The sequence below is a fragment of the Ammodytes marinus genome (assembly GCF_949987685.1).
Source record: "Ammodytes marinus genome assembly, chromosome: 1".
Lineage (NCBI taxonomy): Eukaryota > Metazoa > Chordata > Actinopteri > Uranoscopiformes > Ammodytidae > Ammodytes > Ammodytes marinus.
In genome coordinates, this window is record NC_137230.1 from 29,248,464 (window position 1) to 29,270,764 (window position 22,301).

Below are 22,301 nucleotides of genomic sequence, written 5' to 3' on the forward strand. Positions count from 1 at the left end.
ATTCCTTACATTACCTTATTGACTGACCACAAAGTCTTTGTTGTCTGTTACATTTTACTTTCAACCCTTGAGTCCATTCAACATCTGAACATGGTTGAATTCAGCTACCTGTCATGTCGAACCCAGGATGTCACAGTGACATAGCGTGCACATAAACTTTAGTGCACTAGAAACGTTGGTCAAATCGAAGGAATGACATGCAACAAGGGTCTCTGGCCAGATTGCAGTAGAATTCAGCATATGTACGGGGTAACCCAATAGTGCATCAAGGCAAGTGAAATAGTTTATATACATACATTATCTTGTATCTAGGGTGGGAGAAAATCATCTTTGAGTGTAGAAAACCTCAAAAAGGATATTGTGGAGTTTTGGAACTGGCAGGGAACTACAGTAAATAAGAAACTGCATTATATGCAAATCCCACCACGCCTAGAAAGTGAGGAGCTGATTCTTAAAGACCACAAGGCAGCTGTCTGAGAATGTTCTCTGCAGGGAAATCAGTTCTATCATTGCATATAGCTTGTTAACTCATACGGTACTTTTAACAAGCTACACCCTCTTTACTAATGCTCAATAGGCTGCTGTCCCCTCGTGTGCATCAGGCTGTAGGTCTCAGGATTTGTCCTGATTAGATGCTGCACACCAGGCACGTTCAACTGTGCAGAAGAAAAGCTCCAATTTGAGGGATTTATAAGTCTTATATGATTATCATATTCTGGATTAACCTCTGAATATTTGGACTTTGTCATATGGGTAGTGATTATGGTGGACACAAGCATTATCCCTATTGGGTGTCAAGTTTTTTTTCTGCCTACCATACCAGCAGGCTTTTCAAATCAGTTTATGCATCACATGTGGATATGACCACACATGCACAACCAGTGCCTTGGCTTTCTGATGGATGACTCTGTTTCCCATACTCTAAACTACAGAGCTCTGGCCAAGCAGTTTTGTCTAGTAGCATGTGCCTGGTATGGCCTCCATGCCTCACAAAGCCACATGTCTTTCATGTGCCAAACAGAGAGCAAGCAGAGACATGAGAGCTCATTTAGAGTGGCCTGTTTCAGCTTTCTGTGGGCTAAAGCCACTTGAGAGGCCTGTGTGAGTACAACTGAAAACAGAGGGAGGGAAAGTAGCTGCCAGATGCCCACAGACCAAAAACCATCCATGGTGCATCCTGCATGGGGCCAGAGAGGAAGACCAAGCAGCTCTGGCTGATGTGGTGAGAGAGGAGAGAGCAAATGTTTGCTTGTTCCATATCGTTACAATATGAAGAACATAGCACTAATGTGTATACACTTCACTAAGTGAATGTGAATTTCTCACACCTTCACTAAAACTGACTCTTAAACAACCTCTCACTCTCCATCTCTCAGTTTACACTTGTTCCCTCTGTCCAGCTGTCCCTCCCCTGAGACCAGCACAGACACTGACATCTAATTTCACATTCCACTACAGGAACGTGACAAAGTATAAGGTGTAGACATCGTCAAAGGTTCTGCTTGTGTTTCCACTGATCTCTGCTTACTTGTGGGACAAGTTCCTGTAACTAAATCTGGTATAGTTTGACTTACATCAAGCAAATAAACTACTATGGAAAGGCTGTTTGACCAAACTGAATGGAAACATGTTGGCAGGAGTGGCGGGATAATCACCTCCAGTCCACCTCAACCAACTGAGCCACGAAGATGCCTCAGTCCAGCTTGTTCTCAAGCACTGGTGATGCTTCATACAGTATCACAGCAGCTGGCAGTGCAGACTGCAGTCATCTGGTGTCATGTCATACGGACCGGGGACACAGATTTCCCAGAGGCCATCTGTCTCTGTGGAACAAGTGTTCCCTGAAAGATGTGCAGACGATGTTTCCCTTCGTCCAGTGTTGACTTATTTAAGCTGAGGGGTGTTCCTGCACTCTCAGCTAGTCTCTTGGTTTACTCATACCTGTTTAGCTTGAGACAGAAAGAAACACACTGATGAAACTATCACCTGCACATTTACACAACTCATTCCCCCTCCTAGGCCCTTCTGTTAGGTTATTGAGTGAATGGATCCATAAGTTCATCCATCATTCTCCCACCAACCATCTGCTTGCCGGCCCAGACTGGGTCAGAGGGGATGTGTCGCCACATGTCACCCTCAGACTGCAGCAGCACAGAGAGCTGCTGAGTCCCTCTCGATTAGAGTCAGCATGGCCAGGAGTGCTTGAAGACAAGAATATGTGTTCTGTAATTCGATTGTGTATAGCACTTAATCAGTAAGTTGTTCTAAAGGCCAACCTCTACCTTTCGAACTACAACATTGGTAGTGAAAGGGGTTTTTATGGTTTGTTATATAATTCATTAAGGTCAAGAAGTCCTTTAAAAAGCTTCAACCGTTACCACAAAGTCGACCACAAGGCTTTGTCCTGGTGGTGGTGCATTATAAATTGGCAAACCTCACGCCATAATTAATTCATACAACCCATTTTAAAACTAGCTTCTTTATATGGTTTTCACATCTGTTTTCCTGTTTTATGTGTTAGCACCAATTCACAAACGTGACGGACAATAGCTTATTTCACAACATTTGTGCAACCCTGGGAGGGAGATCTGAGACCTCCCATGTGAACTTATCTTTCATGTTTGTCTTTGTGTGTGGGCACCTTCTCTAATGTACAGCACCAGGTGTGTCAGTGGAAGAAGACACTAAAGTGTTCCCTCAGTCAACGTTAGGAGTTCAGTGAAATTGCGAAAGAGTCATCCATGTCCACCATTTGTTCCGAAACCAAGGGGGACGACGACTGTGAGTTATAGGGAACCACCATGGGCAAAAGATACGGCCTGGTCGAGCGAGTTTAAGTTTGTGGTGTTATCTAGAAGGTAGACTATTTCACTAGTAAGAGTGGTTATCCCTGCTGTGAGGCTACCGTGGATCCAATGTAAAACATACTATACTTGGCCTCTCAACAAGGCCATAAGAATCTGACAGATCGTTTAATTTCAGAGTTTAGATATTTTTGTGAATCTCCACAAAACAAAGACAGCAATCAACTACACCTTTTCATATCATTCCTACATCTGGGGAACTGCAGATGGTCTTAACAGAAAATATTGCCAGAAAATTGAACCCTATGGTGATGACAAATATCTGGCACATGGGGTAACATGTGTTAGAAAAAATAAACATTGCTTTACATTCTTCATTCCGATTATCAAGATATGCACGTGATATTTCATCAAATTTGCTAAAGCATAGAATGCCCAAAGCATGATATTATCCCTCTTGCAGGAGACAGAACTGAGTCAGGGTTTGTGACTCAGACAGACTGAATGACACCCAGAGAGAGGGAAAGAGGGGTTGAAACAGTGTCAGTCTTCACTATGAAGTTTCTTCGCTATGAAGAGGAGGGGGAGGAGGGAGTATATATAAAAGCAGTAAAGTATGACCTGTTCAAACAGACAACAAGCCAGACAGACACGGAGCTCTCACTAAGTTGTTGTGGGGGACAGGAGGACAGGAGAGTTATCAAACAGCCTGGCTATATTTACCCGCTCCACCTCGCCTTTATGACAGAGCGCACTCGTCTCTTGGGATTCTGGAAGTTTATGGAGCACTAGTTGTTTGCTTTACCCTGTTAGCTGTTAGTTGGCTTTTTCAAGTTGAAGGGCCCCACATGGCGGATTATTGCAGCCTCAGGGTGCCAGCAAGAAGCTACAGCCGCTTCTCCTGCAAAAACTACAAAATGGTAAGAAACCACAGAGGAAAGGGAGGTGTTAATGCGGTGAGGATTACAGAGTTCATTAGCCATAAGGGTGTCATGAATACATTTTTGACCAAGGTATTCTCTGGTTGACTAAGCAGTGATTTGGTCATTTTGAATCCATCCTTGAAGTGAACTGACATTAACACAGCGGAAACCATTTACAGTGAAGATAAAAAGCGCTCGCATGTACCACATATATTATCCGAGGAGACTTGGGAGTTATGAGAGCAAGAGATTTAAGAGGGAGGGTCAGCTTGAAATAGAAACGTCATGGGGTTGAGCCAGGTCTTTAGAAGCAGCAGGGAATTATTCTAGAAAAAAAACTCCTGACAGAGGTAGGTATTAGGTAACGGACAGTCAGCTGATCAAAATGAATAAAGGCTTACTGTTGGGATTTGGTTCTACCTCATAAACACCTGGAAGTCCTAAGCATGGTCAGCGGAAGAGACCTTCATCATAGCTGTCTCTGCGCTTGATGTTCAAAGGTATATCCTTTGAAAGGTAGAAGAAAGCACTGTTATCAGAGCATGTCTTATGTAGACTAAGCACTCGCTTCAGTTCCATTACCTGAATTATAACAAGAGCTGTTTAAGTCCTGGCTCCCTATGAAAGCTTCTCGTGAGAGATAGCAGTTTATAGCAGCTCTGGGTCCCGCTGTATTCTCTTTAAAGTTCTTGCTCATGTCGGTAGATTAGTTTATAATGGCGTGTTAAGTGCAGCGTTTTAGGTTGCTTACTGAACCCTGAGAGTAATAAGGCTAATAGTCCTGAAGTTATCAACATAATTGCTTCTGGGAAATCCTGTGCCGTCAACCTATGTCAGACCTGTGCTTTGATGCACAGACCTGAGGTGTTGTGTGTTGCTTGTGTCATGTGAAAATGTGAAACATGTAGCTGCTCGTTTGTGATTTTCAGGCTTGAACTTCAAAGGAAAGAATAAATAGTTCTCAAAAGGTTAAAACGTTTCAAAACTAAATGGATGAATACAAAAAGAACCACATCATCATCATTAAGCTAAACATATGTAATTGCTTTTATGACGTGAAAAAATGATTGGCTCCTCTTGTTGTAGTTTTCATCAATTCAGTTAAATGAGAAGTTTAAGTTGTCAACAGGTTGAGCCAACAGGTTCCTCTGGGGTCTCGTGGAGTTGCTCTGTGATATTGCAGACCAAACAGATTCATTTGAAGGGAAACACTTTTATAAGTTCCAGTGAAGGTGTAAATGAGTTTCAGGACTCAGGAATTAACTCCTTGCAGGCATTTCTGTAGCTTAAGCATCTGGCTAACCATAGAGTTGCAATATGGTCTCTGAAAATATATCTTTTGCCTAGTTCCTCCTACTGTATTCTCAGCCTCTATCATGATAAGTTGTGAGTTGCGACATCTGCTAAACTTCCATCTCTGCACCTGCAGCTGAGCCATCCGGCCAAAATAGCTAACTCACTTTTCATCTTCCCCTTCGAGTCAAGGGTACTCTCCCAGTGTGATGCCCTGGCTGCCCTTACCCGTGCCGACCCAGCGCTGCGGGGAAGGCCGGTCTGCGTCATGACCTTCTGTAGGCATGGCACAACAGCCTGGTGACTCAGCAAGCCTAGGCAGCAGGGGTGATAGATGTGGGGCAGATTGGTGTGTTTGTGTGAGAACAAAAAGCACAGCTGTCTGAATGAGTGACTCGTGGCTGCACGTCATAGGCTTTGAAGAACTGACTCTGTCATTTTTGAAAGCTTAAATTGGACGTTATTAAGTGAACATGCACGGCTTCGGTCCAGGCTTTCATGCAATGTGTTCTTGTGAATAGACAGCATGTTGTTTACTGGTCTATGATCCGAGTTCAGATGAAATATCACAATCTTAAGCCTTATCCCACTATACAAAAAATGTAATCTGAAAGTTGGCACAGTCATTTCAGAGTTATTGTTTTATCTCTAATCTAATGTGCTGAAGCTCAGAGCAAAAACAATAGAAAGTGTGTTACAGAAAGTGTGCCCAGAATTTGTTGTTGATGGTGACAAATCCAGTAAGTCAGACTTGATAGTCACATATGATTTGTGATTAAGCCCTGACAGCGCGTGAATACGTCCGTGTCATGTTGCTTTCTCTGGTGTCGGGAATGTCCATGACGCTGGCACCAATTTACACATCCTTAAAAAGACCCTCCATTCTGAAGAGGTGAAGGGTCGCCATTACTGTAAGTTTCTAGGAATTTAGGGATTTTCCCTCTTGAAATTGTTTTCCGTTGAACATTTCACATCAGACTCATGGATCGCTCAGTGTTGACATATGGATGTAAGCGGGGTGGGTACTAGTGCTTAAGATTGTATTTCTATGCCGTGGTGCACTGTGCAATGGTATGAGCAGGGACATTATCAGTCATTTTTCAGGAGTGAGGATTTTTCATTGATCACTATTTATTTTTGTATCCTGTTAAGCACCACTCCAGTCATTGGTGGCTGCAAATGATCCCAGTATGCATTGAGCCAAGTGCAGGGAAACAGACAGGGGTAACAGACAGGAGGTGTAGCCCATTGGTCATCACTAAAATATGTGCCCTTTAAGTCATCTCTGCACAAGCAGCCAAACAAGACTTGTGCCTCAGTATTGCACACACAAATTTAGCAAAAATTCCTGATCTAGATCAGGAAACATCTGAGCAGATAGTATCGAAAGAATAAGAATCTGCCATTTATAGCCCACTTTTTGATACTTGACAAGTTTTGATATAGTTTTGCTTCATACACAAAGTGATCATTTTCAATAGCCAATTTTCCAGTAACCTGTATGTCGCACTTAAATGAATGATGACATCAATGCATCCGTTGTTTACAGCTTTGATTACATTTTCCTTTCACCATGCAGAGTGGTTTCGTCTGATGTAGAGACAGGGATGGAGTCAGTGACACCTCATTCCTGCGTGAAATAGATTGAGTCAATATGGAGTCAATACTCCTCTCTAACCAAGCAGCTTATTGAAATGCCTCTCAGATTAGATGCCTGCTTCTCATCAACCCCCACCTCTCCTCGCTCTTTCCGTGACCTTTCAGGATATTTTCAGATCACAGCAGCTACAATAAGTGTGTGCTTAAACACACATGATCCAGAAGATTAATGCATTGGTCATGTTTTTTTTTAGGTTTCAGTTTTTAAATAGTTTTTTGACTCCAGTGGGATGGGACCAAGTCAATCGTGTAGTAATAAAAATAAAAGTAATCGCTTATAATCATGGATTTTGCCAGTGTTATAAAATATGACATGCAAGTTAACTTTGTTTAACTTTAACTTTAAATGTTGGTCCAGTAGTTCGTAAGAATATAGCTCTGGTTAGTCAAAGCTTCGTCAAATTGTTTGGAGACAACTAGGGGGCAGAAGAACTCCCCGACAGACACAACAAGCCTTATTATGGCTAGCATTTAGTTTATTTACACGTCCAGCTAACACAGACCCAACACTTGTACTCATATGGAGGTGTGGTTCTTTTAAGCTGACGAATGTAAGTACAATATTTAATCTCCTCTTATTGGGGTCAACCGACTCCTGAGAAAAGTATCTAGCTAAACTGCTTAGGTGCGAGAAGTCAATTTGTTGTAAACAAAACAATGAAACAATAAAACAATGAGTTAAAAGACACTAAAAAGCTTGGTAGAGCTGCTGAGTAAATTATGATATATTTGTTATTCTTGATATTTTAAACAATAATTTGTGTACTCTTAAGAAGTTAGATATGTTAACATTACATCACATATTTGATCCTGTGGCTACTACAATGTCACTCTAGATGACATCACAACCTCTTCAAAATTGAACTTAGAATACCTGAGATCTTACATTCAAAGTTTTGGCAGACAGAAGACAAGAAGACATCAGAGACACAAAATGCATTTTTTAGAACTTTACTTAAGCCTGTTTTGACTTGCCCACTTCCCCTTTTCGTTCCTCTAATAATCTCCCTATACTCCCCCTGCTTGCCCTCAGGCTGTTTGACCCCCCCTGTGGTTTCCCACTCTGTGACTGACAGCTACCCATTTCACCTCCATTTTAATAACACCCCCAACCCCTCAATTTACCTGCCCCGAAACTACTTCAAAGAAAGCTTACACGCACACACAAAAGCTCCTTAACACTGCACTTCCTTTTCTCCTCGACCAGCTGAGTGTGAATTGAAAGGATAGAGCCTAATCCAGCTACTTGAAGGCCTTTTTAGCTCCATGTGTCACTCAATTGTCTTTTTTACAACTGCATTTGTGTTAGGGTATGCATCCTGTGGGATTTACATGTCGCTCTGAGGCTCTTTGAGTTTAATACGTGATATTGTACTTTCCTTTGGGCTTGTGTGTGAAGGTGAGCCTAAGTGTGTGTGTGTGTGTGTGTGTGTGTGTGTGTGTGTGTGTGTGTGTGTGTGTGTTTGTGTGTGTGTGTGTGTGTGTTCAGTACTTTTGCGTGTTTGTGTGCTCCTTTGAAGTGCCCACACCTGTTGTAAGCCTTCACAGGAGCAGTGATTCATCCGATGAGTAGCGTGGCAGAAAAGCACCAGGTCTGTTTACAGTGCAAACAGAAAGAAACAAGGGTCACAAGCGTGTCACACACCTCAGCGTGCATGTTGTGCGTCCATGAATGTGCTTAGGTTTGACCTTAACAATGCCGTGTGCACTCATTCGTTACTAACACACACACTTGAATTTCACTCTAATGAGAGAAAGGCTCTTTAGAGAGTTTACATGCACAATTGCACATACGAAACCAGGTTACTGAAAGAGGTAAGGTTACACAGGGAATTGGACAACACTTTTATAGAAAGTGAAGTGGCAGTCTGGTAACTGTGTGTACATGCAGAAGGTTAGTCGTTGGATATATCCCCTACCCTGGACCTTATTTAAGATTGATGGCTCTTTTTAACATTATTGTTAATGAGCAGATGTTTATTTTCACTTATAGCAAACGTTTCTCAAGTAATGTTCAGCTGTGGTAAGAAACATTCAGACTAATAAAGTGTATTTTGAGTTTACTTTGCCTACATCATTATGAGCAATGAGTGTGTTTTTGCCCGTATTTACTCTACCATCCCTGTGATATTTTTTGCTTTAAACCTGGAGACACATGTGGTTAATTCTATCTGGAGAAAAATCACATTTCTCACTTAAATGAAACTGACCAAATCAGATTACTATAGAAAGACGATGGTTACTTTTACTGATTGTCTCTCCTCTGAAATCTTTTTTTGCCCACACCGGCATTTTCTGGCTTGATTGAGACGTTGAGGAAGAGGTGTCTTTATTTAGATTTAGCAGCAGGAGCTGTCTCACATGTTCCCGCAGATCCCTGTGGGGAAAATCTGCTCTGAAGTTTCATTTGTTAAACAGTCTCTGCGGATAACAGACAAACCTAACAATTATGCAAATCAAGATAGATTTATGATGTTTCCAATTCTTAAAAATAACTTCCTGTATTAGGAATAATGTTCAATGCAACTTCTTTTCAACCTTTGTGCAACTTTTTATTTATTTCATCTCACCAGAAATAGAAACTCCCTTATTTTGAATGAGAGAGAGAGAGAGAGAGAGAGAGAGAGACAGACAGAGAGTAAGAGAGAGAGAGAGAGAGTTTGGCGACTAATTATGAAGCCAGCTATTCAAATTATTCAGATGCTTGCTCTGCCCCACTCCTCTCCTCCCCCCAGGCAGTGAAGGGTCTTTTCTGTCCCCAGAGAGTGATGTCAGCATGGCCCATTGAAAACAGCCGCCGTGCGCTCCGAGATGAATGCCCTGGCTGAGCACAATGGCCCCAATTTGAATACCACGCGGATATATGCCAGATCGGAGCCCCAACAAAAGAAAGAGGGCTACTCTACTCCCATTCAACCATGTTGTTATTTTATTAGAGTCGTAAATTTGCTCCAACCATTTATACCTTTTGTAGTTTTCAAGTGTTTATGGAGTTTGAAACACTAGGACGACCTGACGGGGAGGGGGATTGCCCCTATTTTGGACCGGATTTGATTTTTTTTTTGTTGGCTTAAAACTGAACACACGCGGTTTTGTTTGTGTCTGACCGCAGATCTACACGGACTGGGCCAACCACTACCTTGCCAAGTCAGGACACAAGCGTCTGATCAAGGACCTGCAAACAGACGTCACGGACGGAGTGCTGCTGGCTGAAATCATACAGGTCGTAGGTAAGAAAAACACACATTTGATTGTTTTAAATCTGTGAAAGAAATAAGGCCGCTTTAGATCCTACGGTTGCAGGAGAGTTGTGAAACACTTCATGAGTGACTTTCAAAGACATGGCAGACCTTAACCAAAATAATTGTGGCAAAAACAACAATTCAAATATATTATTGGATGTAAGTATGTCCAAAAATCCATCTTTTTCAGGTTTGTTCTGAGGCTTTTGAGTGAACCTGAGATAGTTGAATAGTTGTTTGCTCCAAAAAGTTGAAAAGGAAAACTGTACAGGAGTAAGTTACTGACATAGGTATAAATTCTATGTCATTCTTTGTGAAAGTTATCAACATGCAGAAATACAGTATTTCCTTAAGTACATGACAGCCAAATATAATACAATATATGTACACAACATAACGTAAATATCACAAAAGCCCATAAACTGTTAGGGGTTAAAATGTGCTAAATCAACTTCTATGCATTTTAAAGTGGACTAACTTGTTTAAACAAAGTGTCTTATGACCCTAGAAGGATTAGAAAAAGATTCTTATTATTCAAAAAGTTAAATGTTGCAGCAGGATGACAGCCAACCGAGCTAAGATATTCCACCTTACTGCTGGCTGTGAATGTTGGCTGCTCTTGTGTGTCTTTGACCCCTCGCTCACACACTCCTCTGTATCATCATCATCAGTCCTGTCATGTCGTCTGGCCGTCCTCAGCCTGTCATTTCATCTGCCGGCAGCCTTGAGGCTGAAGCGGGCCGACACCAGCTGACCGGTGACTCAGCATGTCACTGACTCTCTCTCTGTCTCTCTCTCTCTCTGTATGCGCTCCCAGCTCTTGCCCTCACGTCACTGACCCAGATTTACACTTCCTTTCCTCTGTGCAGAGAGAGAGAGTCTCACTGTTCTCATACTGTAGCTGTTGTTGCATGTGATATTCTTTTTTTGAGAGTTACATCATGCTTGCTGGCATCATAAGGTACATGGCATAACACAACTTCAGTTTTCCTGCCATAATGTTGGTTGCTAAGGTTATTCTGAGTGTAGTTGCTTCAAGAGGGAGATTAGTTCCAATAATGGTCTGCCGATTGTTTTCTGGTTATTGTTTCTATGGAATTCTATTCCCCTAGAAATGTGTCTGCCTTGTGTTTGCCCAGTCACTGACCTTATGTCTGCATCACTGAAGCTGATTATTAATGGACAATGAAAAGATTACTCTTCTGGTGCTAATGAAATATAACTGCATTTTTTTAAAAAATCGTCAGAATGCAGGTTACATTCAATAGTTCCCTCAAAAGGTTTCTGTATTCCTGAATATGTAGCTGTGTTCCTAAAAATGTCCCTGTGATTCAAAAGGGACACAACATCCTCCCCCATCATCCAGTGCTACTTTGTATTCTCACAGCATGGAGCCTACATGCAGTGCATTGGCTCCAGCAGCTGACCACCACTGCTGCTCTGCTCTCATATCATAACAACACAAACCAGAGCCATCCATTCACCTGTCCTGCCTCGCCTTTCCGCCGGCTGCATGCCTCCTGGGGAAACCTCACACTGCACAATTGCTGGTGAAATCAGATCAGCCATAGCTGGACCGGATGTGGCACCCGTTTAGTTTTATTTGACCAACTCACACTCAAGGTCAGGATTTTGGAAAAGGGAAACCTCAAATTCCTCATCAGTTAAGTTCTTATGCACTTGGTTTTGAGGCAATGCTGAGGATAGTCTGTCTCCAGCAAATCTCCTCCAGATCTGTGGTGACCTTTTAAGATATGTTGCTTTGTCCTCATCTCACAGTCTTGAGAGACTTCTCTCTTCTCAAAGAATCCTCTATATAATATGACAGCTTGTTTTTAAGTTGTTGCTCACTAGTCTGCACTAGTCAACCTGGCAACATAGGCTTGGTTCATGTTTATTTTTTTATTATTACTATTTTGGGAACAAGCATTTTGTTTAGAGTTATGTATGGGTTAAAATCGCAGGGTATCTGTCTCTTGTGGCTGTCACAACAGTGTGCAGTGTGTGTTCAAGGCGGACACACACCCTTAAGGCAATACATCAGTAAATCAATACAGGACTGTATATTAGGGAGCTACACAGCTTTTTCAACTCAATCATGTGAGGATATTCACAATTATCATGAAAATTGAAATTTACCACTGTGGACATATTGTGAGTCATAATTTTTTGCAATTAATTTCAAAATCTTATATCCTTCCATCCCGTTGTCACAACCCAAATAGTTTGGGAATTACTGTTGTAAAGCCTGTTAGTGAGTGTCTGCAGTTAGGTATATGTTTGTGTATAAGGAGGCAGAGTATTTTCTGGCAGTGTAGGTCCTGAGATGGAGCTGCACTGTGGGCCCCACCGGACCGATCTGTTTGCACAATTGTCAGCTGTGAGCTGATGGCTGTGTCTCAGCTGCTGTGGGCTGGTCCTCTAATAGACGGGAGGAATCCTCGACACCATACACACACACACACGCGCCCTTTGAAAAGAAGCAGCACAACACAACTCAGTCGAGCCCCCAGCGGTCCCGTTCCATTTGCTGTGACCAGATAGTGTTTCACGTCTCAGTGGGAGGGTAGAGGAGGGGGGTCTCAGTCACCGGCGTGAACACCTCTGCTCTCCTCACTCAGCCAGCAATCGTTTGTGGACACACACACCCAGGGACATCCATTGGACAAGAGAGGATTACATTATCCAAACAAGCCTGAAAAGAGTTTTCATTCTCTCTTTTTTATTTCTCTGTCTCTTCCTCCTCTTTCTGCCGCTCCTCAGCCAATGAGAAGATCGACGACATCAATGGCTGTCCCAAGAGCCGTACTCAGATGGTAAGTGACCTTATGAGTGTATTTTGGTAAAACATTGTTTGATTCAGCTCTTTCTGTGTGTGTGTGTGTGTGTGTGTGTGTGTGTGTGTGTGTGTGTGTGTGTGTGTGTGTGTATGTTTGTGTGAAGTTACACACTTCTTTGATGTCCCATCTTACCAACTCTTGTGGCCCTCGCTGGGAGCTGTGGTGTAAAAGTCACTGGTGAATAGTCAGTACATTTATTTTTACTTTTGTGGTCTTGCGGGCTGCCGTCCGTAAAACATCTGGCCCGGGCTTTTGGCAGTTGGGCGCTCAGTTGAGAGCATCCCAGGCTTTGGTTTTTTGGGGGGCAGTTTTTGCCGCATCATATTACAATTGCAAAGGAGACACAGAGACGGCATTCCTCTCATCTACAGGCAGCAAGCAGCAAACATCAGCCCTGATGACAATGACAATGTTCACAGCCGGTTATGATGTGAGTTTGTCTGCAGTGATATTTAGCAGATATATGTAAGTGGGATTTCCTTTGTGTCGCTACTGGTGGGATTTTAGTGTTTTAACAGTTTTGTGTTCTCTGCGGGAAATGAGCCGACAGAGCCCTGGGCAAGGCTGCCCTCCGCTGAATGTGAAGGGTCATAAATTGGGCCAATGTGCCAGCTGAGGAGACTATTTTTGGCCACCTGCCAGACTACTGAAGCCTGTCAAAGCACAAGAGAGAGAGACAGACGCCACTACATGGCCATAGTTAACAACAGAGGAGGAGGTAAATACACAGCTGATCTCCCAACCCTTCCTAATGGCAAACAAACATACCCAAATGGGCCCATAATACTATACTTATGAGGACACCATGTGGTTCTTAATGATTTTGTCTCCTTTTTTGATATTTTATAATACCTGTTTTGGTGTTTTGATTCTAGTCTCTGCCATGTTGTCTGCCAAGTATATCAGTTAGGATCTATTTTCAGTTTATCAAAAAACTAAAATATACAGCAGGGGCCTTGTACCAAAAGCAAGTTCAGCTTAGCTTGGTTATCTCTTTATCAACTGTCACTGGGTTAAACTATCCAGCTATGAGTGTGTGTATTTCACATGAACACACTATGTGTTATCTTGTTCTAATTGTTTGGATGTTGGAATCATTAATATATAGTTTTATTCCTGGTTATTTTTTTTCATTTTTTTTTGCATTTTACCACAGAAATACATTTACTCACTTGAAAGCAGTTTGCCTCCATTGGTATCCCCTATCCCACTCAGTATCAGTTGTGCCTTTCCCATATTTAGCACTGATAATTCCCCCCAGTCGACTGTAATTGTGCATTTTTGCGCTCTTTGGTCTGAGTGGTCTGGGCGTCTCTCTGTGGTTTTTGTTGTGGTATTATCAACATTCTGTGCATGCTCCCTCCCATCCAGCCCGCTGTCATCCGAAAACACAGTCGCTTTTTCTTAAAGACAAGAAGATTGCGGGATACCTGTGAGACAAATAAAGTGGTTCCAAAAATATAATATGTCTCTGATTGTGTATGAGTGATCATAAATGGTGTGTGTGTGTGTGTGTGTGTGTGTGTGTGTGTGTGTGTGTGTGTGTGTGTGTGTGTGTGTGTGTGTGTGTGTGTGTGTGTGTGTGTGTGTGTGTGTGTGTGTGTGTGTGTGTGTGTGTGTGTGTGTGTGTGTGTGTGTGTCACTCAGGAGGGAAACAAGAACAATATTTGTTTTGTGTGTGTTCAAGCAATCTGATATTGTTTACTGGATAGTGGCTGTCAAAATCAGATTAGATCTTGTACAGATAAGCTCAGATGTTGCGGTGTGTGTGTGGGTATTTTTGGATCATTGAGCATAATCTCCGTAGGTTTGTCAGCTTGAAAGCAGAATCGGAAGCAGTCAAGCAGTGCTAAGGGCAGGTGGAACCGCAGTCATTATGCAAATGTCTGCTTTGTGTGTTGTCACATTGTCAAAACAAACACACGCAGGTCCTGAGAGTTTAGTTGGCAGCTGGGTTGGAGGACTATACGAGAGACCACTTTTACTGCACTTTATTTTATTGCTTTGAAGCCCCCGAAGCCTTCCATAGCTGCTGCCAATTACCACCACTTAACTTAACCTCCGTCTCTAAACAAATGAACATGGAAATAAGCTCTGTCAATGGAATAAACTGTAGAACTCTCACTCTAACACTTATACTCACGCTAGCCAATTAGCATGCCGGCTAGTGGCGATCCACGTCAAGAATGAGTGGCTGAGTGGTTTTTACAACTGTCACATCGTTGTTAAACGGACCCCCATCGCCAGGTCATTCCTTTACCACCCAGCCAGGATGCATGTGTGTTTGTGTTTTGTGTGTGGGTTTTCGGCCCAGAGCGAGGGTGTTGATTTGACACTGAGCTGGTAAAACCACACAGGATGCCACTCACACACAGAGGCACGCAAACAAAACGTGCATACAGGTCCAAGTATCCCGTGTTAAAGCAGCAGCTTCTGAAATTGACCACATTTCACCTGCTAATTGCTGGGAAAATAAACAAGGCCTGACAAGAATTGTGACTGGCCCACACACACATCAGCATCCACATTTTCATTCACTCTGAAATCTGGCAGTGGATTCATTCACTTTATTTACTTTTTACTTTACATGCCATTGACTAATTTCTTTTAAGCTTAGCATAATTCAAAGGATGGCAGCATGATCTTTGGACTATCCTTAGTAGGACTACACTATTTGCACGTTTGTTTAGTTGTTTCTTAATTTGGATGAACTGACCCTTTAAATTACATTATGGATTATGGATAATCTATTGACTACATAGACTACTGAGTATTGGGAAAGAAAGATAGAGTGACAGAGTCTGGGTTTGTGTTTGTAAATGGCAACTTGCTTCTTTGACACACTGTTCAATTATTTCCCATAAACCTTCTTTGGCTGTACTGGTTTATCTTCTCCAACTTGCCTTTTTTCTACTCCAGCGGGAGAGTGGCAGGTCGTGGCTTTTTTGATGCCGATTATTTCAAGTATTTTTTAACATGCAGCTCTACGCAGGTAAGCAGGGAAAGACGCCATGATATGTCTTATTAATGATTCAACGGGCTGGTCAATGTTTGATCAAAGGGAGCGGTATACTTTCTTTGTGTGTTAGAGAATGACAAATCCCTAACTGTGTCAGCTGGTTAGAACTCAGGTGATCTCGTGATGGATTTGAAACTACTGAGCAAACAAACAAACCAAACCCCAAAGCTTTATCATATCAGAAGATGCATCATGACTTTATGCTCACGGAAGACAGTTTGCCTTTCACGTGAAGCAGCCCTCGTGTTAGACGGGATTTAATGGTGCATGGTGGTGATCGTCATGTTATTTGGTCTACCCCCTCTTCTCATCTGTTGTAATAACAGTTGGTCTATTCATAGGAGTCATGACACAGTCAGGAAATTATTACAGAAACCTTAAAATTGAAAAAAAAAGTGCAATTTTTCAAGCAAGAAAACCATAAGGTTCAGACAACATACTGTACCTTCTACAAATTTCAGCAGGGGGACTATACTTAACTTTACTTTACTATACTATTCTAAACTAAAACCTAACAATTCATAAATAATAATACATCTTGTAAATATATAACAATAAGCATAATATATACAGAAAATGTACACTGTAAAGACACACATCAGCAAGTCTATACAAAAGTATTTGCAGAAGCAGTAAGATGTTATGCTGCCTGAAGTGCAGTAGGTGTGTTTGACATTGCATCATGCAGTTTGTCATAGCTGCCTGCTGTTGCATCATTGAATATCAATAAGCAGCGAACACCAGCACTTCTCTGTGGTGTTGAAACCCCTGCTTACATTTTTCTGTCAGAAGAGAGAGAATTATTGAGGTAGATGTCAGAATTGAGCAGGTGAGCTTGTATAGTAGTAATGTGTAAAACCTCCTGAGAGTGGAAGCATGTGTGGGCAGGTACCGACAGATTTAACAACAGAGTAGTACAGACACAGACTGACACAACACGCTGTATCACGACCACGTTACGGGATCAGATTCTGTAATATACTACGAGAGAGCCTTGGCAGTCAAGCTGGTATTATTGTGAAGGAAGTTCCTCCCTGATTAGATCCAACACCATTGGGAAGGCCCTGTTCCTTACCATAACCCTAACCCTAACCGTAACCCTAACCGTAGGCTGCCTTGAAGGCTCCGTTGGGGGGACATAACACCAAACACCCTAATTTGTGTAATGTTGTTAGTTGTTTCGATCAGGAACAATAACATCAGACTTACCAATATAGTTGCTGAGACCCTGGAAAACTTTAGGAGACATCACTAAAATGAAGTCAGCTGCCAGACAGGCCACAATTGCACACAGTTATGGAACCAGACAGGTTCTGAATAAAGGTCCAGCTTTTACAAATTTGGAAGAGAAATTGCTGGTGAACTGCTAACTCTGATTTAAAAATCCATCACCCTTTACAGCTCCACTTCTAGTTCAACTTTTACCTTTCATACAAATAAGTACAATGAGTGATTTTTAGAAACATTATGGTGCACTCTCTACCCTTTTCACCTCGTAACAAAGTGTTTTCAATATGCTGGGCTACACATACTGTAAACAAGGCAACCTGCCCGGTCGTCTCACAGTCTTGTAGTGATGTCGCCATATTTCCAGTTCTTTGCAATTTCTTTAGCCGAAAAAGTATCATAGTGATATTAAACCGATCTTAAACTAGTATAGCTTAATTTTGGTGTTGATAAAGAACTGTTTAACACTTAAGTGTTTCTTAAGTACACGAGTCAACTTTATATGTATTGATGAATATCACAGACGTGGTCAGTGAGCTTCACAGACCTACACCAACAACAATCCGTCTTGTTTAAGTTGAGGCTTTGCGTCCCTTGATGCTGTTAATACAGTCTCAGAGGCTTTTTCATACCGACAAGAATACTGGTCTTTCCACAACGCATTCATTACTTGTAATGTTTTGATGTGAAAGCTGTCAAATTTGAAATGCTCAGTTTCAGTCCTAGCAGCCAAATCCTGCTTCAGACACGTAACAGTTGCTCAAACACACACCCTCCATCCGTCCCTCCCACTGTGCCTCTCTCTCTCTCTCGCTCTCTCTTTCTCTCTCTCTTTCTCACACACACGCAACAATAGAATCCGTGTGATGAAGTTTGTTCAGAGGGCTGCTGCCATAGCAGAGCAGCAGAGCAGGAGGTGATGGTGTCATGGATGGAGGTGTGAGGTCAGACAGAGCAGTCGCACTGCAGTAACAGATCCCAGGTCCAGGCAGGTAGGGGCTATCCGTGGTGTAACTCTCTGTTTGAGAGGATTTATTGCAGATTTCTCTCTGAGCTTATCTCTGTGTTACTTGTTTTGATGATACGTGGTTTGTGCAGAAATGAAGTATTCTTTTGATTGTTTGTTTTTTACTGTTTTGTGTGTCAAAGTACACCTTCATTACACACTGTACCTTTAATTTGAACTGGGATGTTGCAATTACAGGCAAGCACCTTCAACCCTTTTGTTTACTAGAAGACCATTTGTGAACACTGTAACCAATGGTATGGGCTGTAGATCACAAACTGATCAGTGGTACGCAACAACAAAAGAATATACAAGGGAAGTTTTCAGCCGACAGATCATAGATAAAGGAATTGCTCCTCCTAAATAAGACAACTCGGTAAGAGCCCAGGCTCTGTAGCTGATGGGTGATTGTTGGAGTTGAACAGTTGAACAGTGTCCCTATGGCTTTTCTGAGCTCTGGTCCCTGCACGTTTTAAATACCAAGAGCTTTCAGTATTTATACCCCGCATCCCCCTCCCAAAGGGGCGGAGACTGGGAGCATCTCAGCAGGACAGGCCTGGCATTTGTGGTGGGGGCGTCTTAATGAAGCATATTTTCTGCAGGCTGCTGCTATTTAAACATCAGCTGTACCAGGGAATTTGGGGCACTAGGGGAGTGGTTCAGTCACTCAGACGAGGTAGAGGCCCCCAGCATATTAAAGGAAGTATCTTGGTATGTTGTTGGGGTTAGAGGGGGTATTTTAGGCAGGTTTATTTTTGGGGAGCTTGTGGTATTAGGAGAGGGCCATAGTCTAGATTCCCGCTGTTCCTAGGTTTTCTGCTGCATCACCTTGAAGGACACATGCCATATGTCAGCCCCTCTAACAGCTGCTCCGAGGGTCAGAGGTCATGGAAATGACAGCAGAGGAAGCACTGATGTTTTCAACTCAATCAACCACCTTCCTATTCACCCACTAACTCAGAAAGACATGGAGCTCAAATTAGGGGGAAAACAAGGAGTAATCAAACAAGCACTACAGCACTATGATAGTGAATCACTATGTTAATGTGAAAGGATGATTTATATAGGATAGATTTATGGTTTGTGTAACTCAAAGTGATGTATTAATTGATGTAACTAATTGTGACATGCTTGTGGATTGAAGTAACATAAAAGTAGTAGGCATTTTAACTTTTAGAAGAATTAGTGTGGCTAGCACTAAAAAAGTAGACGCAGTGGATTTAGCAACATCATCAGATGAGGGGCCTTACTTTATTCACATATTTAGTAGTACCCTCGACTCGTGGACTTAGCTACTGTATGCAGTCAGTAGACGTGAACATATTTCATTAGAGGCGGATGTAAATGAGCTTTTAATTCAGCTTCTCACCTCGCAGCCGGATGCTTCCTAACAGGAAGGAGAACCACAGAGGGAGCTGTAGGTCAAGCTATATTTAGTCTGTGCATATTAAGTGTAATCATGTCATTAATCTGTAGTCAACAGGACCCTCCCGGTTGCAGCACACACCCGGCCCATTTACAAGGACACAGTTCATAAGTATTTTAGTTTAGAGACCACTTTAAGTATCACTGCTCTATATCTGTACTCCCTAGGCTGTGAGATTTTATTTATGCTGTTGTGGGTTGGTGTAAGTACACTGAGGCACATTAGCGTCAGTGTGTTATAAATCTACCCTCGTAATAAATGTCACAATAAACAGGATTTAGCACCTCTTTAACCTTTGTGCATACTGTATAATGCTTTCAAATGTACATTTCCTATTCAATTCTTTAGCTAATTGCCATGCCTTTTAGTCTGCCATTGTGTGTCATATGAGAGACGGCTGTGCCATATTGATATTTCTGTGATGTACAGTGGTACCTGGTTTTGTTTGCTCATAGAGAACAACACTTGGTAAACTATCTTTGAACGCACAATCAATCATTCATCTGCGTGGACTAGGCTTAATGACTTGTTTTATGTGGTTTACTTTGTGAATACATGGGCCAGCCAGCAGCCTCTGTGTATAATGGATCACATGGGCTCTAAACAAAGCCCGTCTGCCTATCAAATCCTCCCGCAGTTCAGTGACAGCTCAGCAGTCTGCTTAGGTTGCCATGGCTGCTGTCATAGCAACTTCACCAGTATAGATGGTTTGAATCCTATTTAGACTTTGTCACAATGTGGCCAATACTTTTTGAGCTTCACACAAGATTAGTTCATTAAGTATAAAGCTATACCGCTCTCTAACACTGGTCTGTATGACGTGACTTTCTACCTGCCAGAGAGGTTATGGTTTTGGTTCCATTTGTGTTGTTAATTCATGATGATCTCATAAAGTAGTTAAAAATGCTTATTCAATTTGGTAGAAATGTGTTTATCCACTCTTCCTACACATTTCATAACATAGTAAACAAGTAAAACATTTAAGTGATTATAAGTCTGAGTCACTTAAACATTTGCACAGAAAAAGATTGATACTGCAAAAATCATGGCCGTTATCAGCCAATCAGCTTTATTGCCTGTTTAGTGCATTTTGATGCAGATCTGGATCTCCATGTTTTGGCAATTTTTTAATTATTAGATTAGGGATTGCATGTCTTAGCAGATGTATGCATTTGAATACTTTCAAGGATTTCAATAAATAAGCACTGCCAATTTTCACCGGCCCAACAGTCTCAAATAAAAGAATATTGAAGGATATACAATTTTGTGCGGCAAACCTTTCTAGATAAATTTGTGGATGCTCACTTCCAGTTTTGCCATTACACTCTCAGGAGAAGCGTGCAAGAGGCCAACCAGCCTCACATTATACAAATATGCAAATTCTAATGGAAATGTGCTGGGTGGGTGCAGTGTCTTACAGCTGTGTCTCTTTGCCTCTCTGTCCAGATTGAGAACATCGATGTCTGCCTCAGTTTCCTGGCAGCCAAAGGAGTCAACATCCAGGGTCTGTCTTCAGAAGGTAAGCTGCACTGCTGAACTTGTGCTTTCACTGGAACAAGAGATGTGTAGACTCAAACCCAGGCCAGACCAGGCCAGGCCAGGCCTAGCTACCAAACAAATGTCCTTTGTGCTATGGAAAACAAAATGGTAACTTGATTCATTGAGGCATTACTATTGGCAAGCTCTTATTCCAGGACACAGTACATTAATTCCAGACAGTACACATTAAAACATGTAGGTTTAAATGGGGGGTGATTACACCATGTATAGAACTAATGTACCAGAAAGCTCATGATAGTGTTAAAATGTAGCCTTCTTCAAAGCATAGACTGATGTCTGCTTAAAGCTTTACTAATTTACATAATTGTATTCACTGAATGAACTTAGGAAAAATTATAATAGCAAAGGTACCAGTACTTCTTGTACATTATGATCATTGGGAAGAACTGTGAATCAGCCGACAGTGTTTTCTTGTGACTTTCCTCTCTCAGTTCAGTAACTTATACCAGTCAGAAGAATTTGAGAACTGAAGCCAACAGTAGACAATATATTAGTAAGTGTTTGTTCTGTTTTCATGCTTCTATTGAATATAGAGTAAATAAATAGTAAAGAAAATACCACTGTATTCAATGCTAATGGGAGATGTTTAATTCTGTCCATGCCGAATGAAGGAGCCAGCCAGTCAGGTTATGGCTTGCATGTTTCTCTAAACAATAGGTCAACAGTTCCCCTTTACTTCTGTATTTTTAATAAACTGAAAACATGCAACAGCAACAAAATTACATGACACTTTTGGATAGCTTGCAGTGAAGATTTACAAAAAATTGATTTTGTGTCCATCAACGTAAAAATGTAAAACTTGTTTTTGGTCACACACTTTTTTGCCATAGTCAATTTTGTTTGGAGTACTCTACCGGCACAACTAGCATTGGTATCATTGAGACTTTTCTGCCTGTGATACCATGCCAGCAGTACCTCATTCATCCACCTTGTTACCTTACATCACCTTTATCAGCCCTACCTATAATAATTACCCCATTGTATTTTTCTCTGTGACCCACAGAGATCCGTAATGGTAATCTGAAAGCCATCCTCGGCCTCTTCTTCAGCCTGTCCCGCTACAAGCAGCAGCAGCAGCAGGTCCAGAGGCAGAACTCCCAACCCTGTGTCCCGCCCAGTGCCCAGTCCCAGAGCGCCCACCCTCCCCTCAGCCACCAGAGCAGCGCCCCGGCAAAGCTCAGCCACTCTCCGCATGGGACTCCCGCCACTTCAGCCCAGAAATCAGCACAGGCCGAAATGCAGTCCAGGTGAGGGCTTGCTTGCTTGCTTGCTGGCCTGTTGATGCGAAACAAAAACTATGGA

General features: G+C 42.1%; 1 protein-coding gene across 1 annotated transcript in view; it reads left to right on the forward strand.

Moving 5' to 3' along the window:
- Positions 1-22,301, forward strand: part of nav2a (neuron navigator 2a) — a gene marked incomplete at its 5' end in the record, with an annotated part of 97,730 nt that overhangs the window by 11,461 nt on the left and 63,968 nt on the right. The window contains 4 exons of the mRNA XM_080027600.1: positions 9,792-9,909; positions 12,685-12,737; positions 20,886-20,958; positions 22,003-22,246. Of these exons, the coding sequence (XP_079883726.1) occupies positions 9,792-9,909; positions 12,685-12,737; positions 20,886-20,958; positions 22,003-22,246 (488 nt within the window). The remainder of the gene's footprint in view (positions 1-9,791; positions 9,910-12,684; positions 12,738-20,885; positions 20,959-22,002; positions 22,247-22,301) is intronic.